The 18,180-nt window shown below is 43.6% G+C and overlaps 1 protein-coding gene and 1 long non-coding RNA gene across 2 annotated transcripts; one reads left to right on the plus strand and one right to left on the minus strand.

Annotated features, from left to right (window-relative positions):
* The first annotated feature begins 528 nt into the window (after nt 1-528).
* Nucleotides 529-1,984, plus strand: LOC146553719 (C-C motif chemokine 20-like). The gene is made up of 4 exons (XM_085254611.1): nt 529-707; nt 824-932; nt 1,054-1,128; nt 1,217-1,984. Exons 1-4 carry the CDS (start codon nt 641-643, stop codon nt 1,254-1,256), a joined length of 291 nt encoding a protein of 96 aa, XP_085110737.1. The 5' UTR covers nt 529-640; the 3' UTR covers nt 1,257-1,984.
* Nucleotides 1,985-5,438: 3,454 nt separating this feature from the next.
* Nucleotides 5,439-16,742, minus strand: LOC146553720 (uncharacterized). Its single transcript, XR_014889534.1, has 3 exons — nt 16,511-16,742; nt 9,248-9,285; nt 5,439-7,091 (listed from the first exon to the last, which is right to left on the minus strand). It is a non-coding gene; the product is annotated as an uncharacterized LOC146553720 (long non-coding RNA).
* Between the last annotated feature and the right edge of the window lie 1,438 nt (nt 16,743-18,180).

The following is an 18,180-nucleotide window of genomic DNA, read 5'->3' on the forward strand; positions in this document are numbered from 1 at the left end:
ATGGTGGTCCCAGTGGTATGCCAGTCATCATCCTCCCAAATACTGCGTGTTAAGCTTTATAATATGTTGCTTTGTTTATTCATTCATCATTTTAAAGTTTGGATTCTTTTTCTGGACAGACGTTTGAAACATAGAAATGAAAAAAACTAAAAATGATCGTAGATATACATACATATAGAACCGTTAGACAGAACACTTTTTTTGCACTGATATTAAATTTTTAACATTTAATAATTTTGCTGGAACAAGAACACCATCTTTTCCTCACCTGCTTGGAAATATGTCATCATGAATGTTTGTTTTTTACTGATATCATCTGTGAAATAAACATGTGCACACATATTTGCATATTTACTAAAGTCAAAACAAAGGTATGCAGACACTAACACAGTGTAGTTTGTATTTATAGCCACTCCCACCTGCTCCACCTGTTCCACCGCTTCCTCTTTTTTTATCTTTAACTCGGGAAAATGCTGGGACTTTTTGTGATGATGTCACATGTCTTGATGCGTTTAGAGCTGAGGTATACATGAGGCTGCTGTGATTAGCAGGTTTACCAGCACAACCTCTCTGACTCCACCTGAAAAGGCGAGACAGTTTCATCATCAGAGTCACTGCTGCCAACACAAACGAAGAAGACATGCTGCCAATCCGAGCTGTGGTGGTGATCGCACTTACCGTTTGTCTGACTGCAAACACATCAGCAGGTTTGTATTTGTTTCCTTCTTGCCTTATTTTCTTTGATTTTTTGTCTGTTTAATCACATTTACACATAAGCATACACATATTTTAATTTAACACGTTTTCTTTCCTTCTTTCACAGCTTATCGTTACTGCTGTCGAAGGTACATGACAGGCAGATTACCATGTTCAGCCATCGAGGGGTACTCAGTCCAGACTGTCACAGAGATGTGTCCCATCAATGCCATCATGTGAGCATCATTACAATTACTTTAACAAACTGCTTTAAAAATTTAAAAAAAAAAACTTGACACAACATTAGTGTTTACTGTGGGTGTATAAATATTAACATATTGCTTTGTTTTAATGTAGTTTCTACACAAAGAAGGGGAAAGCATGCGCCAATCCAGCTCTGAGATGGGTGATGAACTGTGTCGATCGCATAAGGTGAGATTTTTAGAAACAGAATAAAGAGCAAACACTGTGATTTTCTAATAAACAGCAGGAGAAGTAACTCCATCTATCATCATTTTAGGAATAGAGCGCAGAGGATCCACCAGCTCAGCAGCCTGTGATTCCTCACTGTTTTATAGTGAACGGCGTCTTATGGAGCCTGCTGCAAATGACAAATATGCTGCAGATATCAACTCAGTTTTAAGAGCTTGTGTAATATTAAATGTTTGTATTCATTGTAAATATAAGAGTTGTCCATGAATTAAGCTGTGGTGAGAAAGAGTAACCAGTTCCATGAGTGGTTGTGTGGTTTCAGGGAAACATTGAGTACCTGTTCAGGTCTAAAACCACTTCTGCTTGTGTGCTGTTGAATTTGTCCATATTAACACGTGACACTGCATGCCTCCTTTTATCTTAGTTCTTTGTTTATCTTCTCACGCTGAAAGATTCCAGCTCTGAAAGTTCTCACTGTGAGAAGTTTTCTGGAAGTTCTGTGCCACGTGATAAAAAACCCAGGAAGTCGTTAAACATTAATAGGTGAATTTCCAGTAACATAAGCAGAAAGACAATGTGGGATCTGTTTCTTTAAAGAACGTTGCAGAGCAGGTATTTCTTTGTTGACAGTTAGATGAGAAATCTGCCCTGATTTTAATCTGTAGCTTTTCTGTGGTTAAGCTAGTTTGACCTTTGACTTAGTATAATACCTCATTACACATTACCTGCATTCATTTTGTGTTTAATCTTATTGTATTATATTCTGATTTATGAAGATCTTCATTTTTTGTATTTTCCATTTAATTTTCTGCTTAAACACAGTCATTTCCCAGCTGTTGGCATAAATAAAGTATTTCTCGTCTTATCTTAATTATATTTTGCTAGATTCTGTGCATGCAAGGAACCGAGGCTCCTTCAGAAACAGCCTGTAGGCAGCAGAGTTATCAAAATTAGATTTTTTTTTAAAATTTGATTGGTTTTAGTGTTAAGTTTTACTCACTACGATAAACTTGGCTGCAGTGGTAAGCGTCTGTGGGTAAGACATGGAGTAAATATTAAAGAACAGCAATTTATCTTTTTAATGGTAATAATGTAATATGGCAATGAGGGAAAGATTTTTAAGTAGACAAAATAAGAAATACAAAAGGACTGTACAGCTGCAAAGTGCTGTCAGGAGCACATTTTCAATATTCTGCAAAGGTCTTGAGCAAACCCTAATTTCTTTAAAATTAGCTAGAAAAGTGAGAGATGTATGCAACGATTTATTGAAACATGTACAGACATAAATAGAAATAGAGTCTATATAAAGTATATAAATCAAAAACAGAGTATGTACTGTTATGAAGGAAGGAAGGCTCAGGGTTTAAGTAATCAGCATCATGGGCTCATCCGATTAGAATAAGAATAAAGCAGTCATCTAATCATTCACAGGGTTCCGCTTTTATTCTCAAATCAATAAAGCAAAGAAGGAAGGAAAGACACACATGGACTGCCAATGCTGAAAGAAAACAGAGATTTAAGTTACTCATTACCTTAAACAATACATACAATAAAAACCCCAAACAGAACCTCACCTCTGCTGCCGCCCCGTGTGGGAGTGAAGAAGGAGTGAGCCAAAAGTGAATGCAGTCCTTATATTATGTGTGACAGGTGAGTGCAATTAAGGACAAGCACCACACCCAATCAAAGGTGAGAGAACTAAACAAGGTGTATCTGGTGAAGTGAATGGGTGTGCTGGGATGTGCTAAAAGGTGGGTCTTTACAACATGTACAATTCTAAAGAGCTTGAAAGTCAGTATTTGGTGTGACCGGCATTATTCTTCAACACTGGCTGAACTCTCTTCATGGAGCTTTCTCTTAATCTCTAAGTAGTCTGCAGGAATAATTCTCCAGGCTTGAAGGACATTCAAAGCTCTTCTTTGGATGTTGGCCGTCTTTTATTCTGTTGGTCTGGGCTCTGAGGAGGCCAAAATCTGACAGTACTTATCTGTGATCATAATTCCCAACACCACTTACTATTAGGGATGGGTATCGTTTAGGTTTTATCCGATACCAGTACCAAACCGGTACTTTTGAAACGGTGCCGGTGCTTAAACGGTGCTCAAACCGGTGCTTAAAGAATGGAGAACACAAAATTGGTCCACAAACCTCTCATGTTCAGCTGTTTTTTTTGTAAAAAGATAACAATGTTAGCCTTTTCTGCAGCTATAGGGGATTTATGGCATCACTCTTGGCTGGAAGCAGTGCTTAAACAATGGAAAAAACACAAACTTTGTCCAAAACCTGTCATGTTTAACTGTTTTCCACTTTTTCTTTGGTCATTTTAGCCTTTTTGGCCAGGGTGCAGGGAGTATCTGCCATCAAACAAGACCACAGCTGCATGTAACTACGAAGGTGTTTGCTAGTTCACCTTACGTGCATTAATGTAATAACTGGTTAGTGTACTCAACGTAAATTACACACGAACAACATGAAGCTACTCATGCAGAGAAGAACGGCTGCTGCTGCCGTCATCATCCGTCATCATTTCTGCTACACTGGCAGGGCTAGGGGCCAGGACTCTCCTCTTCGTGTTTTTGGGGGATGTTGCTAACTCTGGGTCCAATAACAGGCACCACACCCGCAGTAGATGTGCCCGGTGTGAGGTCTCGCAGCATTTCTCGGCGTATAACAAAATGCTATACGTCACCAGGTGTTTCAACAGATTCGAGGAGTTACCTCCTTTGCACAGTATCACCTTAAAGCACTTGTTGCAGGCTGCTGAGTTTGCATCTTTTGCTGTGAAGTACAGCCAGACTTTGACCGCTTCGCCTTGGGCGTTTTTAATCTGTAGCTCTGCTCTAAAAGAACTTACGTACCTGGGCCCGCCTACTATCCTCGGAAACCTAAAATGATTGGCTATAGAATCCAAAGTGACATCTCAGGAAAAAAAAGCACCGAAATGTGCGCTGCTTTTCGGTCTGGTTACTACCGTTTATGTCAGAACCGGTACCCGTCCCTACTTACTATCATCATTATCATAGAGTCTTTTAAAGAAAGCATCTTATAACAAAGTGGGTAAAGATCGTTTTTAACATTTGTTCTTTAACAAGTTGTCCGTTATTTGTTGACACAACACTGGTTCATCCCTGGAGTTCGTTGCCCTTTTTATGCTTGAATCCTTCATAGAACAAGGTCAGAAGTGAAAAAGCAACCGATGTCCAAAGAAAAAAAACTACAGTGCGAGACCACTTTAGTCTAGTTCCATGAAAGAGAACTGTAAAAACATGACGGCTGGCTCAAGGCTTTTATACAGTACTATAATAATGACAATAAGAAGAAGAAGAAGAAGAATGAAAATAACAACATATTTACCTGACAATCAATCCAAAGTATGCTTGTTTAGCCCACTGAAATTACACATATGCTGTCTGCTTTTGAGCACATTAATTTCTCAATACTAATGTGATGTAGAAATTATTTATCTCAACAAATTGATAATTCCCAATTTATGTAGCACTTTTAATTACACCAAACCAAAGCCAGGGTTGGAAATGATTTAACTGTAACACTCTAATGTTGTTGTTGTTTTCTGTAATGCTCCAAAGCAATTTAAAATTTTAAAGATTAATGACAAGGAATGCACTTCTGTAAAAAACAAACAAAAAAAAAAACCCAAGATCAATTAAAAATTAAAGCTAACCAAAATACTCGGCTGTGGTTGGTCAGTTTCCCTCAGCTACTCTATGCTAAATAAATGATACATGATTTCCACATCGTTACAGAGGGAGGCTGTGTGTACAGCTCAGCACTAGATGGGGGTAGTGTCACTTTGAGGTGCTGTGAAACAACGTTTCAATAACACTTGGATTTGTTTCCAGCTCAAGTCTGTTCCCGAGGTTTCTTCTCGTGTCTCTCAGCATCCCAGCTTCTTACACACTGGTTCACACGATGTGGGCTTTCACACTGTTCCCTTTATACATTTTATGGTTTGGATAACTTTCCGAGTTTAATTTCAACAAAACTGTGATGACACTTTTATTTATCGTCTCTTGCCATCAGCTGCGCCTTTTGGCGACACCAACAAGGCTGAACAAACCGAGCGTTTTCTCCTGTCGCATGAATCCATCCCAAATGACAGTCCGAAGCCACGCTCACGGCCACTATTACATCACCTCCACTCTTCTGCACCACTGCACAGAGTGCTTTTCTATGAATAATACAGAGAGACTTGGGAGGCGGGGGTACACGGACATGGGACTTGGTGACTAAATGACACAGATGACAAAGATCGTTCTTACGTGAAACACGAGTTAATCCGAACAGTAAATAATCACATCAGCCTAATGAACTGATTCAACTTTATTAGTTTAATTGACAAATCAGTGACACAAACATTCTTACACCCATACATCACATGTGTGAGCTTTGGGTTCACCTTACTTGAATTACAGAAGTCGTTGCAGGCGGCTACAATGAGAAATGGCAGCGGTGTGGCCGGTCCCAGACTGCGAAGGAAGACAAGGTTATAGACTGCTTTTTTCCCCCTCCCCATGAGACAGCAGGCTTTAGCATAGAAGGAAAATGACATATTGCACCGTGAGATCACCAGACAGGTCCTCTATCTTAGCCAGCGCACACACACACAAACAAACAGGGGCAGGCAGGAAACCTCTCATGAAACTCAAACACAGATAATGAGGCATCCTCGGTGAGAAAGGTGGAAACAATCGACTTTATACAGCCGGAATTTCCTTCCTTCTCCCAGCACGTTTGCATGAGGGGGAACATCGAGCAAAATCTAGTGAAAACTAGATAATCGTTTATCTACTGCTGTAAGCTTTCTGGAGTTTTTGTTCTCCCTGTCCTCCCTCTCCATCGGCCCGTCTCTCTTGCCAGCACAGGCGCACAGTTAACGCAGAGTTAACTCAGCTCAGTGTATAATTAGACAAACAAAAAAGAGAGGGATGAAACATCTAAAGGAGAAGAGACTCCAAATGATTACACATTCACTCCGCTTCCTTCCCCCTTGCTGCACACATAACCATCAATTAGAGGAGAGGAGGATGAGGACAAGCAAGCAGCCAGGAGTCTATTTGTGTCTCTATCTCTCCTTCTCTTTCCCCTTAAGACTCCCAGCACCGAGGAGGGAGGAAGGAGGGAGAAAATAGAAGTGAAAAACAAGAAGTATATAAATAAAATAATCAGAGTGCCTCACATCCGGCCGACTGATTGGCTGAGACGCGAGTCAGGCAGATCTGGGCCACAGTTGCACTCATTGTTCAGTGAGCTTTTCTACACAGTCCAACCCAGCGACAGCAATGAATGTTGATTGTGACCTTAGGTCTTCGGGTACAGTGGAAACAGAGTGTCACTTTTGTGTGCGGCGCGGCTGTGTGCGTCTGTTCTCGTCACCGGATTTTCATGCAGCCACTTTGCCCCTTTGTTCATTTTTTTTTCTTCCTTCGCTCGTTCCTGACGCCGTCGGAGCGAACCACGGGGCACAGTCAACGGTCGATGGTTTTTTGTGTCCATACCAAACTCACCGACAGCGTTGAATGTTCACCGAGGCAAGCAAGGCGAGGAAGGACGGCAGCTGTGACCGTGAGCCGAGCTGACACGGGAGGCAGGGTGTGGAGGAAGAGGAGGGAGGAGAGCCAGTCAGACAGGCATGGGACAGGGGGACGGGGACGATGCTCAGAACCACAGAGGTCAGGTTGCGTAACGAGAGGACATAACGACACAAGACAGTGGCAGAATGAGTCCGCTGTCCTCAGGGCAATGACAGTTCTGGTTATGTTCCCCGCACACACACACACACACACACACACACACACACACACACACACACACAAAAGCATCACGAAGCATACTTAAGCTCGAGCATAAGCTGAGAGGCTCTGCTTTAGAGCTTTACTACCACCTCATTAATCAGAGGAACACGAAGTCTTTCATCTTCAGATGAAAATTGCTCGTAACAGCATCTGAAACACAGATGAAGAAAAAGTTGTTAGCGCTGATATCCCACTGTCTTCTCTTTAAAGACTGATTTCACACACATGAAAACAGAAGAAGAAAAACACACACGCAGACAAACATTTTCTCCATTTCCTCCTGTGGTGTGTAGCCATGAGGATAAATTTGGCTTCTTTTGCATAGATTTTGTGAGATCTGTCTGAGCTCTTTGATTTATGCCGTTTTCTTTTTTTGTTTTTCTTGATCACAGCATTGAGAAAAAAAAACATTCAAAACGTTACATACCGAAACCATCTTTCCAGAAACAAAGTCCCAGCTTCTATAAATAACCCACATATCATTCTGTCAGCGGTGTTCATTAGAGCCATTTCTTCACTACAAAGTAGTGCTTCCATTCATCTTCAGTCTTTTTGTGGTGGAAGCATAAAATAAAATCTCAGAGACAAATATCTGGGCACTGGGGAGAAAATGGATTTCTGTAATTAGGCTGAATTCTACTAAAATATAATAAGCATATGCTTGTATTTCTACTCTTTAAAGACCCTGTGAGCAGTTCTGCTTAACCATCTTCAATCCTGGCACAGGTCTTATGGACACCGAGTCCGGAGAACAATACTGACGTCCTGCTGTGAGCTCCCTTTGTCCAAAGCGGACCAGTATCTGAGGGAACAACTGCCGGCGGTGTCAGTGCACTGCTGCACAGAGCAGGGGCTGACGTCAGGTTGGTAAACGCTGATCTATGGTCATTCATCGCCCCATTTCATCGGCTTAGGGTGCTGATGTCATCGCGCGAGCTCGACCTGCATCCATTACTCTGCTGGGGCTGCTGGGAGGCCAGTATGAGGCTAGCGTGATAACGCCCCGGCTGCAGCGGATGAGTAATGCGCCATATTACTGCCGCTGTAATTCAGTCATAAAACAGACAATTTGTTTTTTGGTTCTTTGTCCCGTGCGTACGCCGCGTCTTTGAATTACTGCCTCTGAATTCTGCCGTGGGATGCTTTCCTCTGTGTACATGCAAAGATGTTCAAGTCATTTTTTATTTTTTTTTAAATGACAGGAATACATTAACTGCTAAATAAAATGCACCATAATATTTAATGATACTCAGCAGATAGCAGGTCTGTAACATCACGTGTTCGGATGTTTCTCTTCTTTCTGACTGAAGCAGAGGTCTCTTTTTCTCCCGGGGTGAAGCAGGGCAGCTTCTGATAAGAGCCTAAATTCATATGTCGAATTAGATTGTCCCTACTCCATCACAGTCACACACACACACACACACACACTTACACCTCGCCCCCACAATAAGACCTAAAATGAAAAATAGGCGGAGGGTCGAAGGGAGAGGAGAAAAAGGGGGCTTTGCCATGGCAACCCCAGTGTCAGCCAGCCATTTCTACTTAATCCCCCCCCCCCCAGTTCAATGTCGCGCCCTCTGAGAGACCCCCTCTCTACAGCTGAATATTTCTTTTGTGCTGGTAGACTTTGCGTGTGTGTGTGTGTGTGTGTTAGGGAAGGAGGGGGTGACAGAGGGAGGAGGGATTGGGGTTAGAGGTGGGTAGATCATAGCTATCCCAGTTTAAATGGGGGGCCAAGCTGCAGGTCACAGAATCTCAACATTACACCGGGGGCACAAACCAGAGATCAAATCACACACACACACACACTCAGATATATACATTTAAACACTGTATTGATGGAGAGTGATAATCATTTCAAATAGCTGATAATTGCGCCATATGGCAAACAGCCGTGCCTTTCCTCCCCGAGCCTATCAACAGCTAACTCCACTTCTTTTTCTTTTTTTTCCCCTTTCCACTCTGAAACTCTCATGGTCTCTCGCTCTTGCCCGAGCAGGCCACTCTACATTACTGACAAAAGCGGTTATGGAGGAGTGGGTGGGGAGAGGCGTCAGCTGCTAGACAAAATAAAAAGGCCTCTATTTGCTCCTGACAATAAACGTCCCCATCTTTGGAGCTCCTCCACAGCTGCAGCCAAGATAGGCTTTCATTTCTAACTGCAGACTAATAGAGAGCGGTGTCTCCTTCCTCCACTGTATAAGCGGATTTGGCATGCAGGATAAAATTCAAGAGGTTTATAGCCATCTTTCTGTGACGCACTGTGAATATTTTTGCAAGAAAGTGAGTGCTGTGGTGAAGTATACCTGACTGAAATCATCTTCACGGAGCCGGGTGGGAAAACCTAGAAGACAAGAAAACGCAGGAGGGTGTTTATTTCAATGCACAGAACAACAAACACAAAAAAGAAGGAAAAGAGTACAATGTTTTCTTACAATTAATTGGATTTTCACTAGAAAGTTTCCTAATCAACCCACGATTAATTGCCCCGAGTTTGCTCAGGAAATCCCTAAACGCACTTCCCTTGAGGCTGAGCGATGGAAGCGGGCAGAGGAAGTGCCAGCGGTGTGTCTCTGGGGTGGTCCAATGTGGCCGTGGGTGAGGCTTTAATGTAGCTGCGTGTCCACTCCAGTGTATACTGTACATTCAGTCATAATGACTAACAGACCTGCAGTCTCCCCGTAGGGGCCTCACATGCCACTCCATGCCTACACATGCATACGCTCCACTTTAATGACGGCTCGCAGACTTTATTTGAAGTCTGCTGTGCTGTTTGCAAAAAAAAAAAGAAGAAGAAGAAGAAGAAGAAAAAAAACGAAGCTGGATTTTCCATGAGGAAGGAAAAATACAACTTTGAGCATCGACGTTGCCTATGTTGGACTAATAAGTGACCCGGGAGGGCTGATTATATAAAATGGGCATAAATCAATTGAAAATATGGACAATAATTACAGCTTGGCTGCTTTGCCGTGGTTCCTTTTGCTCCCATATATAGATGTGGGCTTGCCAAACATCTGGCTGGGTTATAGTATGCGCCATAGGCTACAGACATAATATTAAAAAGTATACTGCCAAGCAAACCTGGCCAAAGCTTTTTAAAGTCAATGTGCACATTTTGCAGCCTCGGGCTAATGTGTTTTCTTTCTCCATGTTCTGTTTTGCATTTAAGCCTCTGAACCCCGAAGCTGCAGCAATGAAACACTGCTACGCTCTCCTTCTTCGCAGCCCCCTCCCTGTTTTTAAAAAAACGATTATTATCTAAGCCAAAACTGACTTAACAAACGTAAAAGTGCTCCGTGCCAATCCAGTCTATTAGAGAGCAAAGGGCACATTGTAACATAAGGCTCAGAGTCTGTTCAACAAGTGCGAAGACATAAAGCAAAAACAAAGGCCCCGAGTTAGTGCCCTGGAACTGATTGGCAGGGTGGGGTCACTGGGTGACCCCTGACCTTTTTAACCTCCAGGAATGTTGTCATGCTGGTGTGTGTATTGTTCGAGCCTCCCTGAGGCCAGCCGAGCTGAGCGTCAGATTAATGTGAGCGCTGAGTGTTTCTGGGCCCCCTTCCCTCCAAAAAAAAGAAAAAAAAAACTTTGTCTTTCTTCCCCTAATCCCTTCTTTTCTGCTGTTCGTCCTCATATTTCAACAAACAAAAGGTATCAACAGGTCTGAGAGTGGGAGTGGGTTGATGTTGACGGTCTGAAGAGCACATGCACGCAGAGAGGCCTCCATAATGTGGGTGCCAGGCTGACTCTCGTTGCTAATCTAAATGAACTAGAAACAAGCTTTTTTGTTTCTTCTTCTCTCTCACTCTTTTTTTTCGATCACTCAACAAATAAACTACAGTTTTTATTGGTCCACGGTGCAGATCTAAGAGATCTCTGTATCCTGAGGCAGTCTGAGAGTCTGGCTCTGGAGGAGGTCACCAGCAGCATTAGGAATCCGACAGATGAGAGGGCCAGACAGACAATTACTGGCCAGGTACGTCCTTTATACCCACCTAGGGCTGGTCAGAGGAAATGGAGGAATTTATGATGTCATAAAAAAGTGCCAGGAGAGAAGTGCCTGAGAACAGGTTGTCTCTGGACCTGGAGCCATAAAAGACTCCTGCGGCTTCCGCTCCCACCCCCCGCCCCTCCTGACAACACTACACTGAGGACCAATATAGAAGATTTAATGAAAAAATATATCATTTGCTCATAAAATTAAAGGCATTTTCACATCATATTGTATGTTTTTAGGTTTTTAGACTCACCGACGCCAAAATGTCCTACAGCCCTTATCGAGCCTTAAATGTAACACTGTGAAGTTGAACAGATTTTGTTGCTTTTAATATCTTAAAAGTGGCTTTTATTTCTTTCTTTTTTTTCTTACTGGTAATTGAAGGTAATTCCTTCAATTTTGAAGAAAGCAAAACACCCAATGTCCGTGTCCCCTTTTACTGAAGAGAGGATCCAGCAACATTTTTAAATGGCATACGTATTTATTTTTCTGATATCTCCCTTAAATTTCCCCCACCCATCTTTTAACAATTTCAACCTCGGTTGCTGGTTCATCTTTTAACAGCGAAGCACCATCTGTCAGCTGAGCAGGTGTAAGGAAGCGAAAGCTCAAAAAGCACTCTGCGCAGAGACAAAGGATATCCCTTCCTCCTTTACACGCGCACACAAACTCACATCTATAGGTATATACGCGGCGCTGCTCCTCCTACTACAAAAAGAAAAAAGATAGAGACACGCTCTCAGCCTCGGTGCTTGTTAAAGAAAAGGAAGAGAGAAGGTGGTCATTTGCCCTACAGCCTCGCTAAGGAGGTTTCCCATTGTAAAAATGAGTGGCTGCACAGCCCCGTTTCCTTTCATCCCTATACTTGAGGCACGCTGCCTTTGTCTCACAGAGGACACAACAACCAGCCTCCCTGCTACGCTAGACTGGTCAAATACCTGGGAACTACCCCTGGCCCGGTGGGAAAAACAACAAGAGGAGTTTGAGGAGGAGGGTAAGGTGTGAGTGTCAATCTGTGGGGTGGAGAGGCTGATCGTCTGAGAAAGCCTGTTTAGTATTAAATCAAAGCAGTGAGAGAGAGCTATGAACACTTTTAGCCAAAATACACAAGAAAAAAAAGAGGCTAAACTTTGTGCAGCTGAAGTGATGAATTAATTCAATTAACATCTGCTTTTAATCTTCTTTCAGTTTTTCCCTTCAAAGGTAGCAACTGCATGTGTTCAACTACGAGCTCCGAGGTTAAAGTGTTATTTTTTCCCTCTCCCCGCTCTCCCCTCCTTCCAGTTCTGCACTTTCATGCCAGCTCAGCATAATGAAGGCAGTTCCTGTATACGAGGTACTGTAGGGGTGAATTGAGTTTAAGTCCTCCACAAACCCGGCTGAATGCAAAGCTTTACGTTCCAGTCCACGCGGCCTGCCTCGGCAACCAGACTTCAACTGTCACACCTCATAAAGCAGAGCCCAAGCAGCGGGGTTGTGTTTAAAGACAGGCGGGGGGAAGATAAGGCAAAATAAGGACAAATACTGAAGGAAAAGGAAAAGTAAAAAAAGACAGAGAGAATGCGTCCATTCAAGAAACTGTCGAGAAGAGGGTGCAAAGCTCTCGACAAAAAGCGGAAACTGCGGTGGCGCGTCTCCAGTAGAAGAAAATATAGATTTGGGGACAAATTACAGCAGCAAACACAAGAAAGAGGGAATTGTTAACACCATGACCCTCACTTCTAATTTCTAGTTTTGTGCTTGGCTGTTGAGAGAGAAGTGAGGACCCACAAGTTTATTTTCAAATTGTCCACAAAGAATGCCAGTCATTTCCTGGCGTTCCCCACTTCCATATGAAAGCCCCCCTTTCCTTTAGGAACAATGGGAAAGATTCCAAAATTTCCAATGGGGAGTTTCTTGTGCAGAGATACAATAGAGACCATGTAGTGACAGAATGGAGACGGGCTGTTTCTCTCAGCAGCGACAGGTTCAAGGCTAGTTTGTGTCTTACGGTAGTTTGAGATTAAACACCGCAACCACGACGTGGGAAAAACGAGCAGATTAGCCGATCTGCGTCTGGATTTTTAAATCTGTTGTTTCTCATATCTTTATTGGTCAACTACACTTTGACCCTTTAAGATAAAAGCAGAAGAAGAATCAGGCTGTTTGGGGGAAAAAAAATATGTAGGCATGGGACGGGTAAAATCTGATTATTCCAGAGATGTTTAACTTGTTTTCTTAGCACCATAATCAGCATTTCCCACGACTACTACTCTATAAATTTACCTGTAACACAAAGCCAGACAACCATTTTCTTTGTCTCCTCTCGTCTTTGTCTCCTCTCAGAACCATAAGAAGAGCAAAATAATAAATCAAGCTAAGACCAATTATTCTGCCCAGTTGGATAATAGCAGGAGAAACACAAGAAAAGCAGGAGATAAAATGCACAGAGACTCAAAGGCTCGATTTCGATCACTGAGACTGATTTCTGATATTGTGCAGTCCAATCATATATATGTGATTGATTCTTACTCTTTTCTTGGGTTAGTCATTTCAAATAAACAAACGGCCAGCGCAGAGAGAAGAAAAAGAGCATTTTAAGATCTTAATTTGGGATTTTGAGCTGCTGCGAGAGAAAGGCCATTTCTCGGGAGCTGAATTTAAGAAGTAAGGAAAAGGCTGAATTAAGTAGATCTTATTTTGGACTGTTTCGTTCCTCTGAGATGTGCGTTGATCTGCATATCAAACCCCTCCGAATATGGTCGTAGATCAAGTGTACCTACCACAGCGAGGGTATTCCCTGATAGCAGCGGCGTCCACCACAATGCGGCAAAAACTCCTCAGGAACAGCTTGAGAAACACGACAAAGGTCCAACAATCCTGGAGGCCCACCCATCAAGAGGTGCAATATTGGTGCAAGACAAGGTGGGCGTTCACAATGTTATGGCAAGTGGCTTTAATGTTGCTGCTGATCAGCCGACGTGCAAAGAGTTTAAATGTCATCTGCTTGTGAACGGGCCAGTAGGCTTTTGAAAGCCACCTGGCTTGACCCAAGCGGACCTGAGCCGTTGGCTAGACAAGAGGTTAGAGGTCATACACTCATCTAGACACGCAGTATGTCACAATGCCTAAGGCAGGGTGCAGGGGTCTCCATTACCTAGCCTTTCCATTTACCCATTACCCAATCAGACACACACACAGGGGAAGAACAAACACACACAGGATCCTGTTGATATGAACGCATTCAGGCCTAAACTTCCATTTAGCTGAGATGCATGGACATACCGCAAGGTTTCTTCACAGGAGTTGTGAGATTGTATTGTATTGGCTGTTTTGGATCCTTAGACAGAGACGGATTTATAAAAATATACAAGATGTAACTAGTTTTTTGCTATTTAAAAAAAGGCAGTCGTGCTGAATGAGTGCAGCTGAACTGAGCTGTGCTATCCTCAACACTTTCGTCATCCAGGAGTTGAATTTGAGCCAGAATGAACGAATCGGCGAACCCCAGCTGCTGTTGCTGATGATGATCCCCTGTGCCATCGCTGCATTTCCACCGACAGAGACGAACTAAAGCAACAATAATGTTTAATTGGAACTGTTCTGCGGACTCTGTTGAGAAATAGATGCCGTGTAATGGAGGAACAACAGTGATCTGCGGCTGAGAGCCTCTCCGCTGTGATAGCAGGTTGCTTCTCAACATAATTGCAGGGTGCAGCTGATGAAACTCATCATATGTGATAATGAGCTATGCAGGAATGATGATCATAGATCCAAGCAGGAGATAAGATAAGCCAACATCCAAACCGCCCCTGCGTCCACATTACAGCGGCAGGAAGACGCTGGCTTTGCTCCGTTCACTTATCCCACCCCGATAACTCTCTGAAACCGAATTAAACAGCTATGCACCCGGACATTGGTTGCTCTGTAATGTGAGGGAGCAGCTTTTTCTACTTCACAGGGGACACGGCTAAAGTGAATTAAATGTAACTCAGTCCTGACAGGGATGGAAGCGAGGCCATCACAGCTGATCACATCAGTGCCTATCAGGAGTGTTCTTCCACCACACGGCTTACTGAGACTGATTTTCCCACTAATTTATGTAAAAGAAATTAAAGTACACGCAGTTAAATGGCTCTCGGCAGTAGGTAAATGTTTTTTCTTTAATTCCATTGATTTTTCTTTTCATCAAATCACTCTGTGAGTAATCTATAGTGGGTAAAATGTAGTGCTGCACTAAGCGTCTAGACCTACTATATCCAGATGGCAAAAGAATTTATGGAGACTGCCTCATTAACCTTAAGGCATATTAGTGCTTGGTACCACGTGTCTATAAGCTAAGCAGTGCAGTTTCTGAAGTCTCCTGGCCTCAGCTGCATTCAACTAACTGGAGGGTCAAAGCTGTGCTGCTTATCAGGCCTCTATGCCCCAAACTGAGTGTGCAGTGCTTGTGATGGAGTGTGTTTATTTGTATCTGTGTGTGTGTGTGTGTGTGTGTGTGTGTGTGTGTGTGTGTGTGTGTGTCCACCCTGAAAATGGCAGTCTGGCTGTTTTGTTTTTTTCGCCATGTGCCGAAGGCCCAAAAATTCCGGGAGGAAGTCAGATGCGCAACAAGCTGTTTCCGAGAATTCAGGATGCGCAAATACAGCAAACGCTTTTCTCTACTTGCACTATTCCAGTCCCAGCGTACATCTGAGGATAAACCACACATCAGCAGACACGCGTGCATGATGTGGAATCCCTTCCCCAAAAACAAATCATGTTTCAATTGCAACACTTTGTTCCAGCGCCTGTTTATTTTGTGGCCGCGTTACGCACCCATCCACTCAGACGGACCACACCATGAGTCACGGCTTGGCGAGAGACGGGTGGCGGCTCTGAACGACCGCCGTCTGCTGTCTGCGCTTCAGGTGTCTCCCACTCAGGATTCTTTGTGGGGCAGGAGGGCTGGCTGTAATGTCGATACAATGACAGATGGTCCAAACAAAGCCGGTACGCATTGTTCGGCTGGGAAAAATAATAGACACCATTTATCAGCCGACTTTCAGGCCTCAGTGTGAACGAAAGACTGTCTGCTGAGTGAAAGCAGTCAAAGTTATGCTGCACTGAAGCCTCTCGGCGTGATTCTTTTGAGCTCTTTTAAACACACCGTTAAAACTTTCCGAGAAGGGAGGGCAGCGTTTGTCTGCCCACCGTGTGCAATCGACGCGTCTGCGAGAGCGTTTTTTTTAACTGAAGTGCGCTTTAAAAGGATTCATACTTGCCAAAGCAATCGGAAATCGCCCTTTTCCCCTTCTCTTCCTTTAGTCACACGGATGCCCAGAAGAAGAAATGAGTGGCATTGAGAGCTAAAGCCGCCTCGATAGTACCGAGCGACAACCCGGAGTACATCACACACCGCCACAGAGTTTCACATCCAGCCACGTATTAATCAGCTCATTCATACTTTATTAAAAAACGCACATATATAAAAAAGATGCATCATCTCTTTTTAACTAAACCGCCGGTTTTGCGCCGACTGCACCGGATTAACCAAAAAAACACCACATCCCCGTTTTAGGTTATGCATTTGACATGATGGCATACTCACAAGATTTCCCTTCACCCTGCTGGTGAAGCAGCAGGACTCATTCTCCTGTCGCGGGGGCGCTGATCGCAGTTTCTTCTGATTCTGCAGCGGGGAGTATTTCTTTTCTTTTTTTAATTTTTTTAATTTTTATTCTTACTCCCATCTTCTTCATCCGACACCAAGTCCACGCACTGACTGGGCGCCTGCCTCTCTGATCCACAGATTACGTCTGTTTGAGGGGCAGAAGGGAGGGCATCCGGTTTACAGGGATCACTGAGTGGACCGGGATTGGCTCAGAAGAGATAGCTTGATAAAATGCGCGTCGGCTATTGGACACAGGGCCGGCGCGGAGGAGGGGGCTGAAGGGAGGAAGCGCAGGAGGGGGTGTCCATCGTGCATTATTCAGGAGAAACCGGGTGGGGAGTAGAGGAGGAGGATACTCAGGGCAAAGAGGCATATGCAGACAATGCCCCGTGTCTCAGAAATTCAGATTTCATTGGTGGGACTTATCCTCCACAGTTTTATGGCTTCCCATAATCTCTTCATATGGACTCAGAGTGAAACTGGAGCACCCAAGTGCGTGTTATTAGTGTTTATAAAGACCTCAGCGCACTTTATGTAGGCTCAGAGACCGCTATAATAACCCACATTACGGCATAACTTAATATGGGAAAAATGATGTAGCAGCCTATAGAGAAAATCCTAAATTTTACAGCATTACAGCAGCGTGCTTCTGCAGGGGTTTTTTTAATCCGTCTGCTTGTCCTATTTTAAGATTAATTTAACAAAAAAATATGCAGAGCCATTCAGATGGAAGGGAATGACTATAAATAAATCAAACAACTATTATTCTGCAACATCAAACCTCAACGCTGTGTGTGTGTCTCTCTCTCTTGCTGTGTGTGTCCCTAAGCACAATGTTTATGGGGCCCTGAGTGTGTGTGTGTTTCTGCTGTATGTAGGCTACGACAAAGCTGGAACTGCAGAATTTTCCACACAGGAGCAGGGGAGGAAATGGTGCATGGATAATTCTGTCTTCAGATCCTCTGGTACTCACTCCGAGAGTAGTCGGCTGAATCAATACAGCTTAAAGCTTTCTCATGTTCCCCCTTCTCACATACTGTTGAGAGGCAGCGCGGTCCGAGCTGATCCATTCTAGGTGAGATCCTGCTTTTAAAAAAACCCACCACTCTGGCTCTATAATTATAATATTAAATCACCTCTTGACCTGTAACCCTCTTGAACACACTCACTCACATTCGCATCCGTAACACAGACAGTGAGTGGTTAACCTGTGCGAGCAGACAGAGAAATCCTAATAACCACAGCAGGGGTCTGTCCAGTAGCCATGGTGATTGAACACATTTCTCCACACAGCAGAAAGGCGGCGTGTCTGTGGCACACCACACAGGCCTTTATAAGGCCCAGACCCATGCTAGAAGGAAGGAAACACCAAGTGGAGGATCACACCCCGTTTCATTGTAGCTCTACGATTTTACGACAGCCACGAAGAAGCCGCAAAACGAGGAGGCGCCGCTCTCGTCCCTGTTAAACCTATAAAATAAGCACACTCAAAGCTCCAAACAAAGCGCCACATCATTCGATTATTGTGTGCATTTTGAAGGCTAATTTGCATAACTGGTGGGAACGGTGCTCTCGAAAGTAAAGCACCTAGATTTATTCACTATTCG

The sequence above is a fragment of the Mchenga conophoros genome, linkage group LG18 (genome assembly GCF_057382185.1).
Source record: "Mchenga conophoros isolate Kocher_MC1m ecotype Shallow Benthic linkage group LG18, M_conophoros_male_GT1.1, whole genome shotgun sequence".
NCBI classification, from domain to species: domain Eukaryota; kingdom Metazoa; phylum Chordata; class Actinopteri; order Cichliformes; family Cichlidae; genus Mchenga; species Mchenga conophoros.